Source organism: Camelus bactrianus, chromosome 6 (genome assembly GCF_048773025.1).
Source record: "Camelus bactrianus isolate YW-2024 breed Bactrian camel chromosome 6, ASM4877302v1, whole genome shotgun sequence".
NCBI lineage: Eukaryota > Metazoa > Chordata > Mammalia > Artiodactyla > Camelidae > Camelus > Camelus bactrianus.
The window spans coordinates 30,101,032-30,125,468 of record NC_133544.1 but is presented as its reverse complement, the minus strand read 5'-3'; the positions used below and the strand labels follow the sequence as shown (position 1 = coordinate 30,125,468).

The 24,437-nt window shown below is 44.0% G+C and overlaps 1 protein-coding gene across 3 annotated transcripts in view; it reads right to left on the bottom strand.

Annotated features, from left to right (window-relative positions):
• Positions 1-24,437, bottom strand: part of ZFYVE26 (zinc finger FYVE-type containing 26) — a 57,754-nt gene that overhangs the window by 20,447 nt on the left and 12,870 nt on the right. For all 3 annotated transcript variants that reach the window (XM_010962300.3, XM_045522132.2, XM_010962302.3), the window contains exons 11-28: positions 23,423-24,034; positions 22,885-22,971; positions 20,700-20,768; positions 19,893-20,044; positions 17,839-18,040; positions 16,603-16,866; positions 14,633-14,752; positions 14,373-14,537; positions 13,607-13,825; positions 12,892-12,994; positions 11,331-12,076; positions 8,437-8,633; positions 6,784-6,888; positions 5,124-5,246; positions 4,566-4,742; positions 3,891-4,137; positions 3,060-3,158; positions 805-968 (exon numbers count right to left, since the gene is read on the bottom strand). In XM_010962300.3, the coding sequence (XP_010960602.2) occupies positions 805-968; positions 3,060-3,158; positions 3,891-4,137; positions 4,566-4,742; positions 5,124-5,246; positions 6,784-6,888; positions 8,437-8,633; positions 11,331-12,076; positions 12,892-12,994; positions 13,607-13,825; positions 14,373-14,537; positions 14,633-14,752; positions 16,603-16,866; positions 17,839-18,040; positions 19,893-20,044; positions 20,700-20,768; positions 22,885-22,971; positions 23,423-24,034 (3,851 nt within the window). The remainder of the gene's footprint in view (positions 1-804; positions 969-3,059; positions 3,159-3,890; positions 4,138-4,565; positions 4,743-5,123; positions 5,247-6,783; positions 6,889-8,436; positions 8,634-11,330; positions 12,077-12,891; positions 12,995-13,606; positions 13,826-14,372; positions 14,538-14,632; positions 14,753-16,602; positions 16,867-17,838; positions 18,041-19,892; positions 20,045-20,699; positions 20,769-22,884; positions 22,972-23,422; positions 24,035-24,437) is intronic.

Here is a 24,437-nt window from a genome sequence, read left to right as displayed (position 1 = left end):
AGCTCCTGACAAGTTCTACCTGTCTGTGGAGGCAACGTGTGAAGACACAGCAAAAAGTAGTGGGGAAAAAGTGACTTTCTCAGCCAATGTGGATCACATTTCTACATGGTATTGATGATGATGAAAAGGTATCCTTTTTAAAGATGCTTTTGCAAATATTGCCTTACTTCATTATAAGAGGTTGATAGACATACGTTTTTATAGATGAAAAAACAGACACAGAGAAATTACGTTATCACCACTTTCATCAGCGCTGAGCTAATGTGCCAGTCACGTACTGTGTCAAGTGTGGTAACACTTCTTATTGTCCTTAGTCCTTATAGCTCCATGAGCCAAAAAATGTATCATCCCAACTTTACAAGTGAGCATCTGAGACTGAAAATGTTAACAGTCACACTGCTAGTAAGAGGCAGAACTGGGATCAGAACTGAGGTCCTCTGTCCCCAGCACGTAAAACCATTACCAGGTCACCTGTCTTATTGTGAAAGACACAGGAGCCAGAAACAAGATGTCCTGACATCTGGTGATTCCTCCTGCAATACCATTCTGCCTCTTTTCATTTATTTCATGAGAATGGCAGAGCTTTTAGAATTTAAGGCTACTTGAGGGTATCTACCATCTGTCTGAATTCAAAAAATACACTGTGGTCAGATCAAAGATAAACACGAAGCCTTAGATTTAGCAGTTCTTCTGAACATACCCATGTCTTCTTGGAAAGAGGAGGTGACGAGAAACTCAGGCTCTTGAACTAGAGCGTTCCTTTAATTTCTCCCGCAGGTAAAGGTGGAGACAGATGCTGCTTACCATGGTGAAGCGCTCCCTGCAGCAGACCATGCAGATGCTCTCACTCTCATCTGGTACCCACTGGTGTCTGGCAGGGGGTGTCGCTGGGGGTACAAACTCCAGGAGCGGCTGACTCTGTGGGAAGCTCCTCTCCCTTGGACTGGGGGAATGTACAATGGAGACACCTGGGAGTCAGAGCCAGAAGTCAGAGTAAAAGGTGATCAGTCGCCTGGCTAGTAAATGAAGAAGGAATTAGAGAATTAGAATTGCATCATTTTACAAACCCCTACAGATATGATAGATCCAGTTAGTGATCATCAATGGCTGACTGCAAACAGAGACAACTGGACACTGCATGTCTCCTGATAGAAGGCACACAACCGCCTACCAAATATACTTCCCCCAAAATACTAAGTGTGAATCAAATCAAGCTTCTAGATCTATCTACCAGTGTACCAGTGTACTGGAAATACAGGAGACGGAGACCCAGATTGCCACAGGCTGGCAGTCAGCAAAATCCAGTATGTGGGAAGCACTACATGACAAATGACCCAGTTTCCTCTACAAATGAAAGAGAGGTAGGGGGGTAAAAAAAGGCAGAGGAACCTATTAATTAAAAGAGATTTAAGAGATAGTTTAGCCAAATGCAATGAATGGACATTATTTAGATCTTGAGTCTAGAAAGATCAATTCTGAAAAAAACAATCTTTGAGACAAATGGGAAATTTGAAATTTGAATCCAATATTGATTGGCTAGTTGATAATAATAAGGAATCATTAGTTTGGTTTTAGGTATGAGAATGATGCCACAGTTTTGTTGTATAAACGTCCTTACCTTTTAGAGATATATACTGACATATTTATAAAGAAAATGATATGATATCTAGGCTTTGCTTCAAAATAATCCCATAGGAGGCCAGGGACATAGATGCAACAAAAACAGTCATCGTGAGATGATAACTATTGCAGCTGGGTAACAGGTTTGTGAGACTTCATCGTACTATTCTCTCTACTTTTGTGTATTGGAAAATTTCTACAATAAATAGCTAACTCCCCCCCCCAAAAAAAGTACATCAAAGCTGCTCAGGCTGCCTTATGCAGATGCATGAAGCTGCTCATATACCTGTAAGTCTGAGCCCTTCTGTCACGTCTACTGCTTACCGTGATGCGTGGCCAATTCTCAAAGCATGTCCAGGAAAAACCACAGTCTTTGCTGCATGGTATTGAAGGAGATTTCCTGCCACCTAGCACAACAATACTGGCAGGTGGTGGAAAAAGGGAACTGAAAAACATAGTGCAGCGCCCGGAACAGAAGCTACTGACCTCTCCCCAGAAGCCTGCTGGCAAGACAAACACTTGTTGAGCTACTTCTGAGTGAAGGCCCAGGGGTAAAGGAAAGGAGACTGCGGGACAAGAGGGGTAGTAAAAGGGGTGACCAAGACATGGCTGCAGCCTTCAAGGCACCTTGCATCCTGCGTGGGTGACAGATATAACTAACTGCAGGACAGGGGCAGAATGAGCAGGAGGACTAAAGAAGTCAGTCTTCCCTATTAGCGGATCTCATATTTGCGAATTTGCCTACTCACTAAAAATTATTTGAAACTTCAAAATCAGGATTTGCAGTGCTTTTGGGGCCATGTGAAGAGTGGTGAATAAGCTGAGTTGCCCAACATGCAGGTTCTCTTCTGGGGTTGATCAAGGTGATGTTCTGCTTTCCTACATCAGCTCTCATACAGAGATGACCCGAGGATGGAGATGGCAGGGCACAGTGCAGTGTAGTGCAGGAAGCTCTGGCTCTGGGACCAGCTGGGCAGGGTTTGAAGTCCAAACACTCATTAGGCAATCATTAATAGTGGCCTCAGGCAAGTCCCTGTAATGCTCTGAATCGCATCTTCTCTTTTGTGAGATCAAGAAAACAGAATGTGCTAGGATGAACTATTTTCAATTTGACATTACAATCTATGTGAAATGTGTATGTGTGTATTATATACATATGTCCACATACATATACACACATACACATGCACATTTTCCCTAGGAGCAATGGTTTGGTATCTGCTAATTCCATGTTTGTGGAGACTTCAGGGATATACTACTGCAAATAACAAGAATCGACTGTATGTTGAATTTTACGGTTATACAAAGCTGGAACGAGCCAGGAAAAACAACTAGTAGGAGTAGTAGGACTGGAAACGAAGAAAGAGGCAAAAGAATCAGAAAATCAGAATAAGGCAAGATTGAACTAAAAACAGCTAACTCTCAGAACCTGTTCTTACCAGGAGAAGCAGCAGAAGAGAACTCGGCTGATGGTGATCTAGACAAGGTCTCGAGGTCTGAAGCCTGACTGACAGCTTCCTGGAGGTGAGTCACAGAATCTGTAGAGAGGAAAAATGTTGACAAAATATCACTCTACCATAAGCATCCTTACTTGTTGTGATAGGCACTTAGTTTCAAAGCCCCACTGGTTTCGCTGACCGTCATCCCATGATTGTACTACATACGAAAAGAATGGCAGAGGTACTTCAAGACAATAGCAAACATGATTCTTAAATGTCTCAAAAAACAAACTATGTTAGGCATACAAAATAAACCAAGTAGACACTAGGATTTCACAAAATAAATCTAAAGATGCCCATTAGGAAGTGTAAGACATTTAAACGATGGTCCTTGAGGGTAGGGAGTAAGGAGAAAAAGCAGCCCACATTGTTTTCATTTTCTTCATTCTAGAAGAGGTTGAGTCAGCTTCCACACTAGTGACATCTGATGTGACCCTGGGAGTAGCGCATACCCTCAACACAAAAAATGACGGCATTTAAGAGCCCTATTGCACCAAAGCTAGACAGAGACCACTCCAGGCATGCTTTGCTTCCTGAACGTATATGTTATTATGCATGTGGTAGTTATCTGCCACCTTTTCATTCTGGTTAGCCTGACACTTCCTGGGAGATCAAGATCTCTCCTATATAATAAACAGCTATCTCTCCTCAAGTGTATTCCTTTCAATCGCCATCAACTCAAAATAGTAAAAGAGTAGAAATTAAAGCAAAGAATGTAGCACAGTATTTCTTTCTCCACGTGGAACCCCCATTGAGGACGCTGGCAGTTACCTGATCGTTTCTCCCTCAGAGGGTATGGGAAGTCCAGGGCTTTCCCCGCGTATCTGGAAAGCAGCGAGTCCACCTCGTCCATGGTGAAGCCAATCTCCTGCCCGGCCAGCAGCTGGTGCAGGGTCTGCACCGCCACCGTGGCCCAATCCACTTTCATGTTCATGAGCAGCTGCTCCAGCATGAGCAGGGGGTTAGAGGACAAGTGGGAGTAGCTGACCCGGTGATGCTCAGGCAGGGTCAGCAGAACCTGCATGTGTGGAAGAGCCACAGAGTGGAGAAAACAGTACGTGAATTTCAGAAGAAAGCCAAGATTCTTACTGGGAAGGGGCAAGGGTAGCAGGGACCAAATGGCACTTGGCCAAGTACTGCAGCTGGCTAGGAGTTTTTTAGGAAGCAAGGCTGGACTCCTATCTAAATCCTCCAGGCTGTAATCAAGACGAGGGGCCTGCAAACTTTTTCTTTAAAGGATCAGATAGTAAATATTTTAGGCTTTATACGACATAAGGTCTTTATGGCAACCAGTCAGCTCATAAATTAATGTACATGCTTGTGTTCCAATGAAGCTTGATTTATAAAAGCAGGCAGAGGACTGGATTTGGCCCACAGATGGTGGTCTCTTGACTCCTGGCCTACACTGCAGGCATACTTTTCCCAACACTGTCTTCTCCTCCTTACCTTGGACCCCATGTACAGTGCCTGTATTTCACGGTGTCGGTCAGCGGTCAGTTCTCCATAGAAGTGGGTGGTGAGGTAGTTGGCCAAGAAGTGAGAAGTGGCCAAGCTAGGGTGCTGGTCGAGGGATTGCTCTGTGACCTCAAGGCACATGGTGGGGTCAGGAATTCTTTGCAGCAGCTGTTGCAGGAGGAGGGCAGAGGAGAAGGGTGAGGCCTGGAGAAGAACTCTTAGTCCAGCCTTGTTTTGTTTGAATCTTTAGGTTTATTCATCTTAGACTAACTTCTCTGCACTCATTTTTTCCACCACACCTACAGCTTCACTAATGATGGCTTTGATAGGACCAGAGTTTAGCAGAATTGAACTCAGCTGCCCACCTGGGACCTAATGCAGGGCTAGGCACCCTCTGATCAAGATGACTGGAACCGGCTCCTGAAGGCCACGGAGGGGCAGACCTGAGATTGAATGCTCTGCATGGCATCCAGCATGAACAGAGCCATCTGATTGGACTAACCTTCTCGTCCCTCCCCAAAAGAAAAATGGGAAGAGTTGGAGGCTTACTTGCAGAGCCTTTTCATGATCTCCTCTTTCTAGAAGGTGGAGAAGATGCCTTTGATGTAGGTTAACTAAATGGTCTCTTGGAATGGGGTACAGGCAGCCCCACTCCTCACACAGCTCATACTCCTGGAAGTAAACACATACACCTTCAGTCCCTTTAAATTGATGACCTTGTCTCTTACCCAGCTCTTGCTTGATTTTTCTCAGCAGTCTTGAATCTGCTAAAGCCCCAGGAAAGTTTGGTAAGTGCTGATGGAAACTGCACTGTGGGATTAAAGTGGGCTCATATACTCAAAGGATCAGAGTGGCAAGGTAAGTTACGACAGCGATCCAAGTAGGCTGACTGTGAATGGTGTCCTTCTCCACTTAGCTCTACTATAAAAAAGAAATAGATGACGTACAGCTACTGACACTTGGTGACAGCCCTGGGAAGATCCTAAGGAAGCAGGGAAGACTGAGAAGACTGTCCAGCGGAGACAGTGCCTACTCAGCTCTGACTGTTGCCATGTGAATGTGCAGGCCCAGTGGTGCCAGACTTAAAAAAATTCCAAAAAAAATTTTTAAATAAAAAATTTCCCTATTTTAACAATGTTGGTGATGAACTCAATATGAAAAACTAAAAATTCTGCAAACCAGTACTGTTTGGGCCAAACAAACATGTTGGGGTTGTATTCCATTGATATCACCCATTATTACTCCCCTCCACCCTCAATTTGTGAATTTTTGGATTAAAATTTCTGAAAGGGGAATTCCCAGAGCTTTGTTCAAGTATTTAATATGGTGGCCTCTGGAATGCCCTTCCCACAACTCTTTCTGGGGCCAACTTCTTCAGGATGCTTCCTTGCTTCTTGGGCCATATTAGGTGCCCTGCCTGTGCTCCCATCACAGCCTGGGCTTACTTCTGTCACTTGGTGTATCGAAATCACCTAGGTCTGTGTCTCACGTTGACCCTCTTCCCAAAATATGAGTTGCACGAGGGCAAGGAGTAAGCTTAATTATCTTTGTTTCACCCCTGTCTAGCACAGTGGTAAATAACAGACAGTCAAGAAAAGTTTCCTGGATGAATGAACACCTGAATAAATACATCTATATTCTGAACTGTGGTCTAGCAGCTCCTTAAAGGGTAAATAAAATTCTACTTAGCATTCAAATGTCTAATATATACATGAAAAGATAGTCAAGGTCCTTAATAATCATGGAAAATGTAAACTAAAACAAAAATGAGATACCATCTTATTGGCAAAAAGTAGAAGTGGGGCAATGCCAAAGTCGGTAAGACGATGGAGCAACGGGAACTGGGGGCGGGAGAAGACCCGGGCCAACGGGTCTGAAGAGCAATGTGGTAACTCTTAGTAAAGGTGCGGCTGCTCGTGCCTGATGACACAGCAATCCCACTGCTGGGTACACATTCTGTACCCAACGAGAGCAGTGTAGAAAATCTCACGCAGGAAAACAAGGGTGATAATGCAGAAGCATCAGCCATATTATTCTCTATGCTCCTCTGTATGTTGGTACAGTTCACACACACACAAAAGGAAAAAAGGAATGTTATGTAATTATTAAAAAAAAATGTGAACATTGATACATAGAAAGGGGTCTACATAACCAGCTAAGGAGTTGCAACTCTGAAAAGTAAGGGGAATACTACCCAGGAAAATGGTACCTTTGCTTCTAGAATCATGTTCATGACAGTTGATGGGTCCTCAACACAAGAGTTCCTCAGGGTCTGCCAGTCACACCACACTGGGGTAGCCTGCAAACCTAGAATCTAAGGAAAAACAGGAAAAACTGTCAAACCACGTTGGAGCCTCTCCCTCCAGGAGCAAGTCACTGGGGTTTCCGGGGATGGGCCATGGCCAGGTCTCTGTCTCAAAGTCAGGGTGTCAGAACTTGTCAGGAGAGAGGAGGAATTAGAGCAAATGGGGCAAAGATTGTCTGGAGAGGTGAGTGAACCTATCCGGAAAGTATAATCAGGGAGCAAAGGCTGAGTGGGGAGGCCAGGATTGCAGCCTTTCACTTGGAGGACAATTATCAGAGGCTTTGGAGCTTTGCAGCTTGTTCATTCTTCCAGGGTCACTGGTCCCTTGCTCCTCCATCTCAAAATTCTACGCAGGTTATTCTCCTGGCCTGAATGCTCTGTGGGATCACCTTTCATGCAGCATTTTAGCTCTGCATGAAAACTGCTGAGAAAGAGTGGGAAAAAAATCTTTTTCATCTGCCTTTTCTACTTACTCTACCTGGGCCCTAAACTCTGTTTGGTTCCAAGTACACATGGAAAAATCAGCAAACATTTGATACTTGTTATATAGCTGTATCAACTAAATCTGCCTCCCTGAGCCTCTTGATCTTGAATATAACACATATCCCACAAGAATCTTTCACTTTTAAAAATGTCAATTTCAGGCATCCTTTCAAAACTGGTCTTGAAATTTAGCTGAGACTTAAAACTATCTTTAAAAAAGACATAATAGAGATTAAACTCTATAAAAACTCTTGAACAAGAACAAGAAGCCATAATTTACATAAAACATACATGAAGCTCAAATACACAGGGATACCTTGGCGATATTGTCGGTTCAATTCCAGACCGCCACAATAAAGTGAATATCACAGTAAAGTGAGTAACACGAATTTTTTGGTTTCCCAGGGCAGATAAAATTATGTCTACAGTACACTGTAGTCTATTAATTGTGCAATAGCATTATGGCTAAGAAAAGTACACGCCTTAATTAAATACTTTATTGCTAAAAAATGATAACCATCACCTGAGCCTTCATCCAGTCATAGTATTTTTGCAATAGCAACGACAAAGTTCACTGATCACAGATCACCGTAACAAATATAATAATAATGGAAAAGTTTGAAATACTGTGAGAATTACTAAAATGTGGCACAGAGACATGGCATAAGTGCTGTCAGAAAAGTGGTGCCAAGAGACTTCTTCGATGCAGGGTTGCCACAAACTGTCATTTGTAAAAATTGTAGTATCTGCGAGTGTAATAAAGCAAAGTGCAGTAAAAGAAGGTCTGCATGTAGATATGAAGAAGGCTTCGTGGACTGTAAAGCATCACTCCAGTGTTGAACTTGTTATTATTTTTATCTCTGTTTGACATGTATATATTTAAAATTATAGAAGTAAATAAAATAGGAATCAGATGGAAAGCCTCCTTGCTATTCACCTAACAATAGAAGCCAGATATAGAGAAAAAGCCAGTCCCAAATTTTCTGTTTCTTAAAACCCACCATCACAAGAAGATAGGCTGGAGTTGGTAATAGGGTGAGAATATTTCCTTTCTCTTGGTGCCAGAGCCCGTACCTTCTGATATACCCGCAGCTCCGCTAGCTTTCTCTGCAGCTCACGCTTCAGACCATCTTGGACCACTGTGTCTGAAATGCAGTAGGCCAGGATCTCCAGGCATGACTCCAGGGGCCACCTGTCCACAAACTGCAGTGTTAGCCGACTTCTCAGAGATGCATCCTTCACAGCAAACAGGTACTGCCAACCTTCTTTGTCTATAAGACAAAAAGATGCTCAGAGGCAGCAAGCTGGATCCTGGAGCTCAAGAGTCCAGGTTACTTCTTAAGAGATGGGCTTTGTTGAGGTTCACAAAACAGGAGCTTGAAGGATCCTGAAGATCCATATGACCCAATTAGTTAATTAGTTTTTACACTTGGAACAACTGTCTGACAAGGAGAAATGCTCTACCCCTGTGGTTCTCTTTATGCAAATGTAATCATAGTCACGGGACTTTCTGAGGAGAGAGACGGAGAAAGGAGAGGAAGAAAGGGGGAAGAAAAGAAAGCAAGAATGAAAGGAGCAAAGGTGCAAGAACAGATGGGGCTCTCCATGTTCGGCATGCTGCTCATACAGCTCCATTTCAGACTCAACCTGTCAGCAGAACTTTTACCTTTCCCTGCAACCTCCACCCTGTGCCACACGTAACGACTTGAATGAAGTTACTTCAGGTAAACTAGCTTCCCTCCCTCACCATTGCCTGTCATTATGACTTAGTAGGTCTCTCTTTCCCACACCCACTTCACAGAGCGGAAAACAGACTCCAAGCCATTAAGACCGCACAGCCAGTCAGCGGATTTCTCCACTTTCTAAGGAGGGATTTTTTTTTCCTTTCCACAGGGTAGCCAGGGCCCCAGGCCAGAAGCCATTCCCCACAGCCTGGCAGGTTCCTGCTCCCCCTGGTGGTGGACTGTAGGTCACTGCTCTCAAATCCAGTTACACATCAGACTCCCAGGGAGCCTTTAAAGCTGCCACATGCACTTATGGTCAATTAATCTATGACAAAGGAGGCAAGAATATACAGTGGAGAAAAGACAGCCTCTTCAAGGAGTGGTGCTGGGAAAATAGGATAGTTACAGGTAAAAGAATGAAATTAGAACATTCTCTGACACCATATACAAAAATAAACTCAAAATGGATTTAAGACCTAAATATAAGACCAGATACTATAAAACTCCTAGAGGAGAATAGAGGTAGGACATTCTTTGACAGAAATGGCAGCAATATCTTTTTGGACCCGTCTCCCAGAGTAATGGAAACAAAAGCAAAAATAAACAAATGGAAGCTAATTAAACTTAAAAGCTTTTGCACAGCAAAGGAAACCATAAACAAAATAAGAAGACAACCTACGGAATAGGGGAAAATATTTGCAAACAATGCGACTGACAAGGGATTAATTTCCAGAATACACAGACAGTTCACACAGTTCAATATAAAAAAAACTCAAACAACCCAATCAAAAAATGGGCAGAAGACCTGAAAAGACACTTCTCCAAAGACATACAGATGGCCAACAGGTATATGAAAAGATGCTCAACATCACTAATTATTAGAAAAATGAAAATAAAATTATGTTAAGGTACCACCTCACACTAGTCAAAATGGCCATCATTAAAAAGTTTACAGTAACAAATGCTGGAGAGGGTGTGGAGTAAAGGGAACTCTCCTACACTGTTGGTGGGAAAATAAATTGGTGCAGCCACTATGGAGAACAGTACAGATACTCCTTAAAAAAACTAAAACTAAAAATAGAGTTGCCATATGTCCAATAATCCCATTTCTGGGCATATATATGGAAAAGGCAAAAACTCTAATTTGAAAAGATACATGCACCCCAGTGTTCATAACAGTATTGTTTACAGTAGCAGAGACATGGAAGCAACCTAAATGTCCACTGACAGATGAATGGAAAAAGATGTGGTATATAGATATATACACGTATTCACACAATGGAATATTACTCAGCCATAAAAAGCATGAAACAATGCCATTTGCAGTGTAACATGGATGGGTCTAGAGATTGTCATACTAAGTGAAGTAAGCCAGACAGAGGAAGAAAAATACCACATGATATCCACTTATATGTGGACTTTAAAAAAAATGATACAAACGAACTTATTTACAAAACAAACAGTCACGACATAGAAAACAAATGGTTACCAAAAAGGAAAGGGAGAGGAGGGATGAAATTGGAATTTGGGATTAACAGATACATGTTACTATATATAGAACAGATAAACAACAAGGACCTATTATAATAGCACAGGGAACTATATCCAATATCTTGTAATAACCTATAATGGAAAAGAATCTGAAAAAGAATATATATACGTATAACTGAATCACTATGCTGTACACCTGAAACATTGTAAATCAACTATACTTCAATGAAAAAATTAGAATTATTGCCAAACAGGCCCAGAATGTTTTAATGAATAAAGTTTTGCTGGACTACAGCCACGCGCCCTTGTGCATGTCTTGTCTACGGCTGCCTCTCCTGCTGTAACGGCAGAGCTGGGTAGTTGCAATCGAACTTGTATGGCTTACAAAGCCCTTTCCACAAAAAGATTGCTGACTCCTGTTTTAAAGCAAACACTTGCCTGAACCCTATGGCAGACTTCTGGAGGTCGGGCTCAGATATTTGCAGTTCATAGAATCTTTCAGTGATTCTGACAGTGTTGAGAATACTGGTTACAAGTGCCTGTCCTAAAGTTAGACGGACCTGAGTTCTAAGCTCTGCTTCAGCGCTGACTGTCCCAGGCAGTTTCCTACCTCTGAGCCCCTCTCCTCTCAGTATCATGAGATCATGCTGGCACCTTTCTCTAGGGTCACTGTGAGGATCAGAGGCGATGGTCTACTCAGTGAATGTGCAGTATTACTACCACTAGAGGAGGGAGGCATAGCTTTCTGCTCACCACACGCTGCAGCACAGCTCAGGACGGCATCCTGTACGCTGCTCAAGTCATCCATGTCTCGCCCGTACACTTCAGTGAGCCGAAGGGCCCGGGGCCAATCTCTGGCCATCAGGGCTTCCTTGAAGGCCCCAGTGAGCACATCCAGGGCAGCAGGAGAATGCAGGCCCAGGAGGACAGTAGACAGACTGGCTTGGCCACAGAGACTCGCTGCCAGACTCTGTCCCTGCTCAGAGGACCCTCGTAGGGGCTCCCAGGCAGCCAGGAGGGAGGCCTCAAGCATAGGGAATTGCTCCAGGAGGCGCTCACACTCCCGGGCTACCTGCTCTGCCGTCAGAGGTACCTCTCTGCGGCCACGAAGCTCCTTCCATGACAAGCTGGGCTTGCTGACTTTTGACCCCTGGGAGGCCCCCAGACAGGCCACAGTAGCTAGCAGCTTTGAGCGGGACTTAAGGAAGGCCAAGGCAGAGGAGGTGAGGGCAGAGGGTGATGAATCCTTTGGGGACGAGTGGGGCTTCTTCTCCAATGTGGGATTCTCAGTTGGCTTTGGGGTGCTCAGTGTAGAAAGTGGGAGGTCCTCCAGGCAGTGGGAGGTGTGCAGCTGGGCCAGGGTACCCAGGTGGGTCAGAAGGGAGGTTGTCTGCTGGCTTTGCCGGGAAGAGCAGAGGGCAAGGGGCTCGCAGCAGCAGTTGACAATGACCTGTGGCACACTCAAGCTGAGACCGTCCTGGGCCAGAAGGGCTGCAAGCCTGGAGGGAGAGAAGCAGAGGGCATGTAAGGCCTGAGTGCATGGGCACCATCACTAATCTAAGGATTTCTTTATGTTTACACGTGTGAATGTAAATGTAGGCTCTTTAATTGTCCCTCCTACCCTCTCCCTTTTTAATGCAAAAGGCAGCCTATTAGACCCACTGCTCTGCCTCTTGCTGTTTTACTTAATAACATATCTGGGAGATCTGTCCATATTCTTCTACAGGGAGGCCCCTCATGCTTTTCTACAGCTACATAGTGTTCCATTATGTTGGTGACCCAGAATTTACCCAGTCTCTATTAGTAGACAATGGCTATTATATATAAAGCTGTAATTAAATGACTTGGTACATACATCATTTTTCATATGTATAATAAAGCTACAGGATAAATTCCCCAATGTGGATCGTTAAGTCAAAAATGTGGATTGTCATTTTAGTGGATGTGGACAAATTGCCTTCCCAAGGGGCTATACCAATTTATATCCCACCAGCAATCTATGAGAATGCTTGTTTTCCTACAGTCAAGCCAACTAGCGTGTTATCAAATTTTCAGATTTTCGCCTATTCATAAATGAAGTCACTACCTAATTTTGTATTTGCAATATAAATGTTAGAAATGGAGAGAGGTAAAGAAACGAGGCACACTGAATCATAATATAGCTTGTATTAAAGTAAATGCAAATTAAGGGGAAAGTATGGAAGGAATCCTCACTCTCTTTACTGAAATCAAGCACCAGCCTCACTGAGCCCATGGTTTCCTTGATGAAACAATTAGGAAGGTCCACATCCGACTCCCATGGGGTGGCTCCTACCTGTCTGGGGGAACCTGTCGCTCAAGCAGGAGGTGTGACACCAGCTGGGAAGAGCTCTGTTGCAGGAGAACAAAGGGGTTTCCTACTTTGGCCTCCACGTGTTCTGCAAAGGTAAAGAAAGTGACCTTTGTACCACCGACTGCAACATTCAAACTGCAACTGTTTCCCACAATAACACAAAAGGACAGTGTCAAAATTGACATGGACAGCCCTTCTGCTGGTATTTTCTAGGTAAGGGGTGTTCTTGACATGGTGCTGACCACAAGTTTTTCTACACTGCTCTGAAGACTTCATCCAACCACAGACAAACTTCAGTGGGCAGGTCTAACCACACACAGCTCATCCTGCTCCCTTCAGCATGACTGAAGGGTGGGCAACACTCGCTCTGTGGACTCAGGTAAGAATCCAGCACTAGTACCAGAGACTTAATTCCTCCATCAGGTCCTCATATCCACAATGACTGAAGGTCTGAGAGAGGCATTTTTGAGTCATTAATGCCATCAAAATGTGCTGAGTACTCCCATATGCTGTACAACTGTACTAGGAGCCAGGTAGACAGATGAATAAAACGCAGACTTGAATAAGAGAAGACCTTATAAATCTAGTGTCCTTGGCTACTGCTGGACTCAGAACCTCTTAATTGCGTGACTTTCTCCTCCCTGTCCTAACACTTGTGCGCTAGTCATGATTCTATTTCCTCTCTCCAGCTACTTACCAGGCTCAGAGCTCAAGCTCCGAAGGAGAACAGCAGCCAGGGCGCTGCAGTACCTGGAGAAGGCACCCAGGTAGTCAGTCTGCCTGCTGCCTGCTGGGCTCTGCCTGCTCAGGTTCTTCCGGAGGAGCTGAGTCTGGATATTCACGGGGTGGGCCTCTGCCTCCAGGGCCTTCTGGGCCGCCTGCTCCACCAGGGAGGACAGTGGAGTACTCCTGGGCTCTGGGAGGAGTTATGAAAGGAGAAGGGATATAGGCTTGAGTCTGCATCTGGCTTTGGGTCAGTTTCCAACACAATGTGTGAACTGGGCCTGTGTGCACCCCCTGGGGCATCCTACAGCCTGCGTGCTCCACTTACAAGGCAGCTATGAAGTCCTAAGTTGGGTGCCTGTACAAGTGACTCTCAACCAGGAAGAGCTTCGAGTCTGGAGAAATCACGGCGGAGAGTTGCGTTTTCACACCAGTGTCTCTGGGGTGGGATGGCTTTATGAAGCCCATAGCAATCTTTTAGGGAAGGGTTGAGCAATGTTTACTGAGTAACTTCTGGGTATATCTCTCATTAGGAATGAGAAAAATGTGCCAGCTAATGGAGTGCTAAGCACCCCTTCACTTAGGAGGTGGGCAAACAGGTGGAATTAGTTGGCTAACGACAGGGCTGGTAGGGCACACTTCTGGAGTCCTAAGCCTCTGCTACAAAGTGTTCCTTCACTCTCTGCTGTTTTCTGTCCCCAGCTCCGCTGTCATCTGCTCCTGCGCAGCAGGGCCTGTACCTGGCAGCTCCAGTGCTTCTCTCAGCGACTGAAGGATCTGCTCCAGCTGCTGGGAGAGGGTGGTGTGGCTGGCAACACAGTCCTCAGAGAGGCTGGGCCAGCACGTCTGAAGCAGCTCAGCAATGCTGCTCCGTGGGGAACCTCCTCCTTTCTCCTCTGCACTCTCTGTGGAAAGCAAATGAGAGACAGACAGTCTGATGCTGACCTAATGTTCCGAGTCCAGGAGATTAAAAAAGAAAAAAGGAAATAAAGCAACTCACCTGATTTAATTTGTCCGGCTGACATAAGTGGGTAATTGAGAATCTTACTGATCTGCTGAAGAACCACCGGGAAACCTCGAATGCCATCAGCGTTGAGGAAACCGTGGTCAAGCCGGCGACCTGGAAATGATGAATCAGAGAAAATGCAGAAAAAAATGAGGTACTTGCAGCGATTGACACTTCGTCCTGTATTTACTTGTGAAGTTTTATCTTCTCCAATGTTAAGGAGAAAATACATGCTGTGCCATTCTGGGTGACAACCAGCACACCTGGCTTATTCCACGCCCAAGGGTCCAGGGCTACCTGTGGCAAGATGCCTCAGCTGCCCAGCGCAGCAGACCCGGAAGCTCTGGCATTCCTAGAGAATCGCTGTCCCAAGCCCCTCAGGCACCTCTTGTGGATTTGCCTTGGTATTTCCCTCCACCGAGAACTTGAGCTGGGATCCTGTCTTCTCTAATTGTTTTAGGTGGTATCTTGACACCTTGACTAAACTAGAAACAAACTTTATGGACAGAGATTACTCTTTATATCTCTCCTGCACCTCTATATACTTGGGATAATCTGGAAACAGTAGGTACTAAATTAATTCCTGATTGGCATGAAACCAATCAGCTTGAATACTATTACCAGCTTGAATAATATCTCCATTCATTTTAGAATACAAGTATTAGAAGAGGGGATGGGAAATTGTTCAATAAAAACAAAGCTGTGCATGCCACAGTACACTTTCTTAGAAGGACTGTGTGAACATTAAAGGGATTTTATGTCAACAGCTCAGAAGTGACCTGGAAGGGTGTACAGAACAGAGGTAACACAACAGGCCTGAGACTGCTGTCCTCAGAAAGGCCTGTTTGCAAGTTCAGTTCTTGATTGGCATCTTCAGAAGCTGACTGGTAAATGGTTTTCTACACTGATACAGGATAAAACCTTAAGTGATGAGAGTGACTCATTGTGCCTAAACTGTTTGTACAATGTGGCTTATGATGAACACCTGCCTTCCTTCTGAGAGTCTGGAGTTTTGGTACCTGCTGGGCAGAGGGTGCCTCTGTCGCCAGCCCCTCAATAAAAAACCTCAGGCACTGGGTTGCTGATAAGCTTCCAGGAGACCACACTTCACACTTGTTTGTTCTCACAACTCATTGCTGGAGGAGTTAAGCATGTCCTGTGTGACTCCACTGGGAGCGGACTCTTGGAAGCTTGTGCCTGGTTTCCTTCAGACTTTAGCCCACGAGCCTGTTCCCTTTGCTTATTTTGCTTTGTATCCTTTTACTGAAATAAACTGTAGCCATGAGTATGACTATGCTGAGGACTGTGGGCTCTCTCAACCAATCACTGAACTAGGGGGTGGCTATTGATACCATACCTGGTCACCATTCCTCCCTCCACATTACTCAGAGAGAACATTTGTCCCTCACTGGTCAGTCCTTCCAGGGTTTGGTGTGTGCATTAAGGATGGGTGGGGAGCAGAACTTTGCCTAATTCTTTCTTCGCATTCCTCTACCTTCGTTCCTCCAAGAATTCCATATACACACTGTGGGACATTATTAACCTCAAGGTACAATCCTCCTTCCAACTGTGATCCACTGAATTTTCCCTTACACCTACTTTACAAACTGGAGACTCAGGTTTGAGGTTAAGTGGGATTCACTCTGGAGGAGGCATGTAGTTTAACAGCACAAATTCCATCTTCACTATTTTTGAATGTATATTTCTTCCTTGAATTTATATATACAAACCAGAAAAGAATTTCCCCCAAATGATTGCAGAATTCTATGTCTATTAAGAAGGCGAGAGTCTCGATAAACTATCTTTAAGTCACCAGACTGGACATGAGGAAATGAACCAATAGTCCTTTCTCCCTGTCCCTCTTTCCCCAATAATTACTTTCTGCTTGCACCATTACCAAGCATCTCGGAACCCCATCTCCCCGTTTGAGAATTATGGGATAAAGCGAAAAAAATCACACTCACCCCGACTCTCAAGGCTGCTGTTCAGTCGCCGTTCAGCTGTTTCTAAGAGCTGCTTGCCGGTTTTCCAGAGCTGGCACTGAGAGCAAGCTAGGTCAAACGCAGCCATGGCAGGGGGACTGAGGTCTTCCAGAACCTCTCTCAGGGGAGTGGTGGGCTCCATTGGGCTACTGCTTATCCAAAAGTCCTCCTGGAGTATGGGGATGGGGTCTCCAGAGGTGCTGAGCAGTTTGTCGGTCACATCAGAGATGGAGTAAAATACCATCCCTGGACACCCAGCAGTGGAGTAAAAAGTATGAGGTTAAAACAATTCTCACTACCACTTTTATTTTGAAAAGTAACTATTTAATAAATGTCTGAGGTCCTTCTGCACAGGATACCTTCTATGCATATCAGTACCATCACTACAGCCAACGCGTATGGCATCAAGACAACGGCAAGGAAAGGAAGACCAAGAGAAACTCGAAATGGTCAAGAGGAATGAGGGCTTCTCTAAATGGGATCTAAAAGCAGGTTGAGAAAGAGCGAGGCAGATCTGCACGTGCTAATCAGAAAAGATTTCTAAAATACATTGCTAAAAAAGCAAGGCAGAAAACAGAGGACTTGTAAGAGCCCATTTACATTGCAAACAAAAAGGATATGCATATATTCTTTAGAACTGGTATAGAAAATCTCTGGGAGCATGTAGAGGAAGCAACATGTGATGGTAACTTGATATACAGAGCCTAGACCAGCAAGAGATGTGAAAATGTGGGACCAAGATTCCACTTTCAAGAAATAATGAACAGATGAACCCTTTCTGCAGGGCAGCCAAGGCTGAGAATTGAGACCTGTGACTTCCAGGCCACAGGAGTTAGATATAACTTCTTTACTTTACAGAAAAGTAAAAAAATATCCTTTTCCCTGAATAAGAAAAACTCCTAATCATTTCCCAAAGCCCAAGATAACGGCCCCCAAAACACATGGTGGAAACTGCATTCACACTCTTCAGTTTAAGTCACATAGGATAAGCTTAATGGAGTAGCTTGAGTGGCAGTTCAGTGACCACTGTGCTCAGCGAAGTTGGACACAGTTAGAAAATGACTCAATTGTGTCAGGACTGCTGTTCCTCAAGGCAAGTGTCCTGCTCTGGGTTTCTGCTCACCTTCATGATGAGTCTATCTATGATTTGGGCGGTTCGTCCCCTGATGCCCTCCCCCAGCTGCCTCACCCCCTACGGTGGCAACAGGGGAGCCAGACCTGCGGCTGCAGCGCTGCCAATGGCCTGCAGCGTTGAACGGCCACTGCCTGTCCTTCGGATGGTGCTGCCGCCCCCGTCCGAGTTCTGGTTTTCAATTTTGTGTTCTACTTGGGCCAGTTCCTGGATGACCTCCTGGTAGCGCTCCATGAACGTCAGCTCCCCTGCGCTGGGTGAGGACTTCAGGTTGAACATGAACACCACCTGTGACAGGAGAGAAAAAGGGGCTTGCTCAGCTGGGTAGCGTCTAGAGATGAGATCCTTGCCAGTAGTCAGACTATGGCCCTGAGACATCTGCTTTGTAGGGTCAAAAGAGCACTGGATGTTAGAAGAATAGATCAAATGTAGAAATAACTCATGAAAGTCAGCAAGAAAGCCACTGAAGCCCCAGCAGAAAATAGGCAAAAGATGTGGACAATTTCAAAGAGAAAACACGTATGAATAGTACAGACATGAAAAATGCTTTTCTTTACCAGTAATCCAGGGAATTTAATGTTTATACCACTTCGCATCTATCACAATGACAAAGTGTTAAAAGAAACCCTCAGTGGGTGGTGGTAGAAGGAAATGTCACAATCTTTTTTGAAAAGCAATTTGGCAATCTATAGAGCTTTAAAAACTTTTATATTCTTTGATGGAGATTTTTATGAAAAACTTTCTTAAGGAGATAATTCAGAAGTCTTAATGCCTAACGGTGATAATCTTGGCACTATTTATTACAACTATTACAAGGCTGAAAATAATATAAATGTTGAGTAATGGGAATAGTCAAATGCAGCTACCTAATCAGACTATTGTAAGGTCACTAAAAGCAGATACAAGGTAAATGCTTACATTATAATGTAAAAAAGGCACTGGAGTTTTAGATTCAAAATGATCTTGGCTCTATATAAAAGTCACATATAGCTTGGAAAAATATTGGCAAAAAATATACTTTAATATTGGTTGTTCTGGACAATAAGGTTAAAAGAAATTTTATTTTCTGGTTAATATTTTCTGGCATTTTCTTATAATAAGCAAAACTTGTTCTGTAACCAGGTTTAAAAAAATAAAGCTTTTATTAAAAGAAAGAAAGAAAAGCTCAAAGCCCCAGGAAAGGAAGAGGAACTGAGGACATTTATGGGTCACAATTGACTCCTTGGTTTGGGTGTAAGAAAGGCTGGTGAGGGTCCTATCCTCCCCAGAAGGACTGAATTATCATTATCATTAAAGTACAGGATCTAAAATGATCAGAGGAAGTTAAGCAAAAGTTATTCTATCTCCAGATATCCCCATGATTTATTCCTCAACATGAAAGAAAAATTCTGACCTACATGTTAAGGGACCAGCACAAGAGTCATAAATATATCCAGAGAGTTTTAATAATGAGTGTTGTAGGCTTTTATGCTATTAAATTTTAGCAATAGTAGAGGATTCCTACATTTCTTACAGCTCACACATAATCCTCTTAACATACCAGGAGGCAGAACAAGCAGGTATTACAATTAAGTCCAATTTTCAAATAAGGGTATCAAAGCTCAGAGGGAGTAAGTCCTTCTGATTTCTACTCCCTGCACTTTCCCCTGCACAACATGAACATTCCAGTTTGCTAGCCCCATATACTTCCTGTACATTGAACTGGCATTCTATTTATCATTAAAAATTATCTGCATAGTGATTTTCAACTATATGAAATCACGTATGTGCTCAGAGGATTACAAGGAAAGAAACAAAAATATTGCAATGTTCTGACTGTGGCTGAATATTTTCTTTTATCTTGCTAAAACACTGTTTGTATTAAGAAAACAAACAAATGATCCAATAGCTGAAATCTCCTCCTGGTTGGGTCCTGAAATCCACAGCGCTCAAGATGGCGCTCGATACACAGAAACTCCCTCCTGCTCCTCCTGCTGACGTAGCCCCTCAAGTGCTGCTGAGCGGCTCTGCCTGCACGTGCACCTGGCTTTACCCGAGGCCCAGCGGGTCGCAGGCAGCTGGGGGCTGACTCAGCGTTCTTTACTATGACAGGGTACAGCCTAGCTCCTAACACCTACTGCACAAGTGTTTGTGGGCTCACCTGATGGGCTTCTGCAAAGTTCCCCTGGAGGATGCAGGACGCCAGCAGTGACTCGGGTGGGGAGAACATCATGGGGATGAGGGAACTTTGAGGCTGGGGCTGCAACCGGCCATCCAGCTCATTCCTCCCAGACACAGTGCCCAGACTTCCCTCTGTTGGGACACAAGAATGGGGGGCCAAGGAAGTGACAGAAATTGAGGGAAAATGATCTGTCACCTCTCGTCAAACACCTATCTTCTCAAAGTCTTTCTAGAACTAAAAGGTCTGTAAATGGATCTTGATTTTTCCTCAAATGAAGGAGATACCTATGCTATCACCTTTTTCTTTTTTTTTTTCTTTTAATTTAATCATAGTTGATTTGTACTACTGTGTTAGTTTAAGGTGTACAGCAAAGTGATTTGGGTACATATACACATATATGTGTGTTCTTTTCTCAATTCTTTTCCATTATAGGTTATCACAAGATACTGAATATAGTTTCCTGTTCTACACAGTAAATCCTTATTGTTCATCTGTTTTATACATAATAGTGTGTGTCTGTTAATATGGTATCATCTCTGAATACAAGACTTACGTACCAATTACTTTCCTTGGGTATTGACCTCTGTTTCTCTCTACTGATGGGTAACTCAGCTGATAGTGAAATAGCCCTTTCCCCTTTCCTTGCTGAAATCTGTCTATCTTCAGAACCAACCTTCTTGAACACAAGCATGAGCTGCTCAGTCCAGGCTTTTACGCCATGGTGTATGGCAACTCTGTGCCAGGGCAAAGCTGCTGGAAGTTGGCAAGTGGTTGGGAACCCCATACCTGAAGTACTTGTGCTCAGCTCACTGCTTGTACTTTCCAAGGATGGGTTGGAACCTCTGTCCCGGCCATCTAGAGTAGTATTAGGAAGAGGAGAGAAAATCAATCATTATTGCCTTACAGTGTAGAAAGTGGGAAGTTGTCTTGAAAGCTGAGATCTGGGTAGAGTGAGAGGATAATGGGTAGCTTCTACACCAGCTGCTCCTTCTACAGTAAAACACAAGCTCCTACAGACCAAAGTAAAGGGCTGGCTTAATATGGCCCCAGTGCTCAGTTTGGTAGTAGCTTATACCAGTGTTTTCCAATCTCTGGGGTCTCAGAGCCCTGGGAACTTTCAAGTTACTTCTAGGGGTTAGCAACCCCCATCTGCTCACTAAGCACTGTCAATATTCTGGGGAAAAAAAAAAAAAAAAGGCACAACTCTTATGACCATGAAGCGGTAAGGTGCAAAAGAGGGTCACAAAATTTTCTTACACAGAGAATGTTGACCTTATACTTAAAAAAGCAGAGAGCCAAAGCATAAGGCCAGACTTGCCAAAGACCATGATACTGAAAGCCCTGGAGAAAAAGCTGCTTCTTATCAACACCTGCTTTCCTGAAGTGCTAAGGCTTTCAAAGGGAATTCACAACGCCTTGACTGATGATTTAAGGGTGATATCAGCCCACGTAAGGGAGCCTCCCTGGCTCACTGCTGGGGAAGGAACAGACCAGTGCAGGAAAGAGAAGGTGGATTGAGCATTCTGGGCTGGATGAGTCAAATGGATGCAAACTATGCCTTTTGACTCAAACCAATTAACTGAGCAGCCTAAGGGCCTCGGCCTTCAAGTTTTCCAGGTTTCTCTTACGGTATCCTCACCCCCAGCCAGTATGCTCTCTGTTATCATCGTCCCTTAGATAAAGCCTACTCATTCTTCTGAGCTCGGTTCAGGAGTCAACTCTTTCATGAAACCTGTGCCCTCCTTTGCAGGCTAAGCTGATCTTCCCTTCTAAGAGATTTCTTCTGCCTTCAGGCAGTGCCTTCGTGCAGTTTAAGCTTTCCATGTATACTGTCTATGCAGGTAAATTATAAATTCTCCGAAGGCAAAGTCCTGGTTTATGTCTCATTCACCTCCCTTAAGAGTTAGCACACAGGAAACTCTTACGAATTCCCCGTTAATTACCTAAAAACCAGCACCAAAAATAGCAATGGAAGTGTGATTATCTAAAAGTTTAATACCCCGGTATAATGCTCCTGTGTTAAACTCCTTAAAGAAAACTCATAATCAAAGTCAAAAAACAAAGAGAGCAAAACCCGTAGCATATAATGACAGAATATTTTCCTTAAGGTATAAAGAGCTTCTTACAGATCAACAAGAAAGATGAACTCAATAGAAAACACAGAACTTAGACCAGAAAATATAAATGGCTAATAACTATGTGAAAAAACATTCAATCTCAAACTAAAAATCAGTATTAAAACAGTGATGTCCCATTACTGTAATAATCATATTGGCAAAGATTAAACAAAATCTGATACTATGCATTTTTGATGAATGTCGTGCCAACAGGCATTCATCTACACATGGTGGGAATGTAAACTGGTCCACCTTTCTTGGGGGCAATTTGGTAATATCCGTATTCTATACCCACACAATTTGACCTTCTATTCTACTGCTAGGGACTTATCCTATAGATACACTCACAGAAGTATGCACAGACCTATGTACAAGGTTGTTTACTGCAGCACTGTTTATAACAGCAAAAAACTGGAAACAATTAGAATGCCCACAAAAACATATGACAGTGGAATGCTAAGCAGCCTTTAAAATAAGTGAAGTGAGTTCTCAATATATAGTATGATACATTTATATATATAAAGGGATATAAGTGAAAAAAGAAAGTTGCAGTTCTCTATGCAGTATGATGAATCTGTATACCTAAAATGATACACACACTTGTACTGCATGGAGAACTTCTGGAAGGAAACCCTCAGCAAGGGTTACCTTAGGTGTGTGGGACTAGGATAATCTTAGATCACTTTTGTTCGTACTCTATCTTAAAAAATTGCTTTAAGTTACTTTAAGATCTTTAAGATACTTTATCTTTAGTAATTGCTTTATTGCTTTATATTGAAGAATATTAGACAAGTGGCAATATACCACTTGACAGGTGCATGGGAAGGAGGCATGGGGAGAGCTCTTCAGATCACCTGTCCGGCTCCTTCTTGTCCGACGACCCCGGCGGAGACTGGGGTGCCGTGTGGCAATGTGCCAGTATCTTCGGGAGGGCTGCTCCTCTGCAACAGCAAACCCAATGGGTCATATGGAGAGTGATCAATTTTTTTTTTAATTGAAGTATACTTGCTGTACAATAGAGTGAGTCACAATTTTTAAAGGTCATACTCCATTTACAGTTATTGTAACATACTGGCTATATTCCCTGTGTTGTACAGTATACCCTTGTAGCTTATTTTACACCTAATAGTTTGTACTTCTTACTCCCCTACCCCTACCCTACATTGCTCCTCCCCTCTTCTGAGAGTGATGGGTTTTGACTTGACCCACCTCCTGGGTAACAGGTAGGGGAAGATCCGGACTGGCTGGTGAGACAAGGAGCCATAACCTAGAGTTCTGACCCGGGTTGCTATGGTGATACACCCTGAGTTACTGTGACTCCCATGCACTCCTAGCTCTCTCCCACATTCCTGAGATTTTTCTCCCTCCTCCGTTTCTGTTATCTCCTCTTACCTGAGCCCTGATTGCTGGTCACCACCTTGTACCTCCACTGGGCCTCAGAGAGAACCTTGGAGAACTGGTGCAGGCGGCTCTGCAGTCCGTCTCTGCTGCCCGAGCCGCTCTGGCCTTCAAGCAGCTTTGGCTTGTCAGGGGGCCCGTGGCTGCTGAGCTCATCCAGCTGCTCCTGGAGAAGCCTGAGGAAGGCCCCTATTGCAAACTCGTCAGCCAGGAACCCGCTGATACCACTAGTAAAGTGCTGAAGGTCCAAAAAGCTGTGCCCATGAGGCCCTGGGGAACCGTCTTTTAGCTCTGCCTTCACACAGCTGGGGATTGTGCAGTCCAGGCTCCTTGGGGCCCCCAGGGGTCCCAGTTCTGACTTCGTCTCAGGCTGTGCTATGTGCTGAGGGCTCTCAGATGGGGACCTCAAACCCACTGGGCCCTTCCCCTCAACGTCATCCTCCTCAGCATAGTCCTCGGGTAGGTGAGGCTCTGGGTGAAGATCGGCAGCGGTGATGAGGAGCAATGAGAAGATGTTTTCTAGAAGTTCCAGGCGCAGAGAGTCAGGAATACTACACAGATACTGTTGACATCTGGCCAGGTATGTTGAGAAGAGATTGGAAGCACCTGAAGAAGCATGCATAAGAGAAGAGGCCAGAGATAGAATGGAGAAAAGGCAAACATTACAAATAGTACTTGCCGGACTCAAGCATTCTCCCAACTTTAACTCATTTCTTTCTTTGTGATGACTCAGGGAACTGTGGTTAGTCAGAAGAATAAGGAACTACTGACCAATGTCTTTTCATGATTTGTGGAAAGATTTTGCAAACTTGCTAAAAGTATAGCTCACTGAACACTCATTATTTTGCTTCCACTTTTTCAATTTTACATGATTCCTCGTCTCTGAGAAGCACTTCCTATTTCAGTTCCTAGAATGAAGGCAGCAAGGGGACTCCTTACTTCTCAATCTTCCTTTCACTCGTTGTTACACTACAGGTGATCACAGGCTACTTAAGCTGCTTAAGAAATA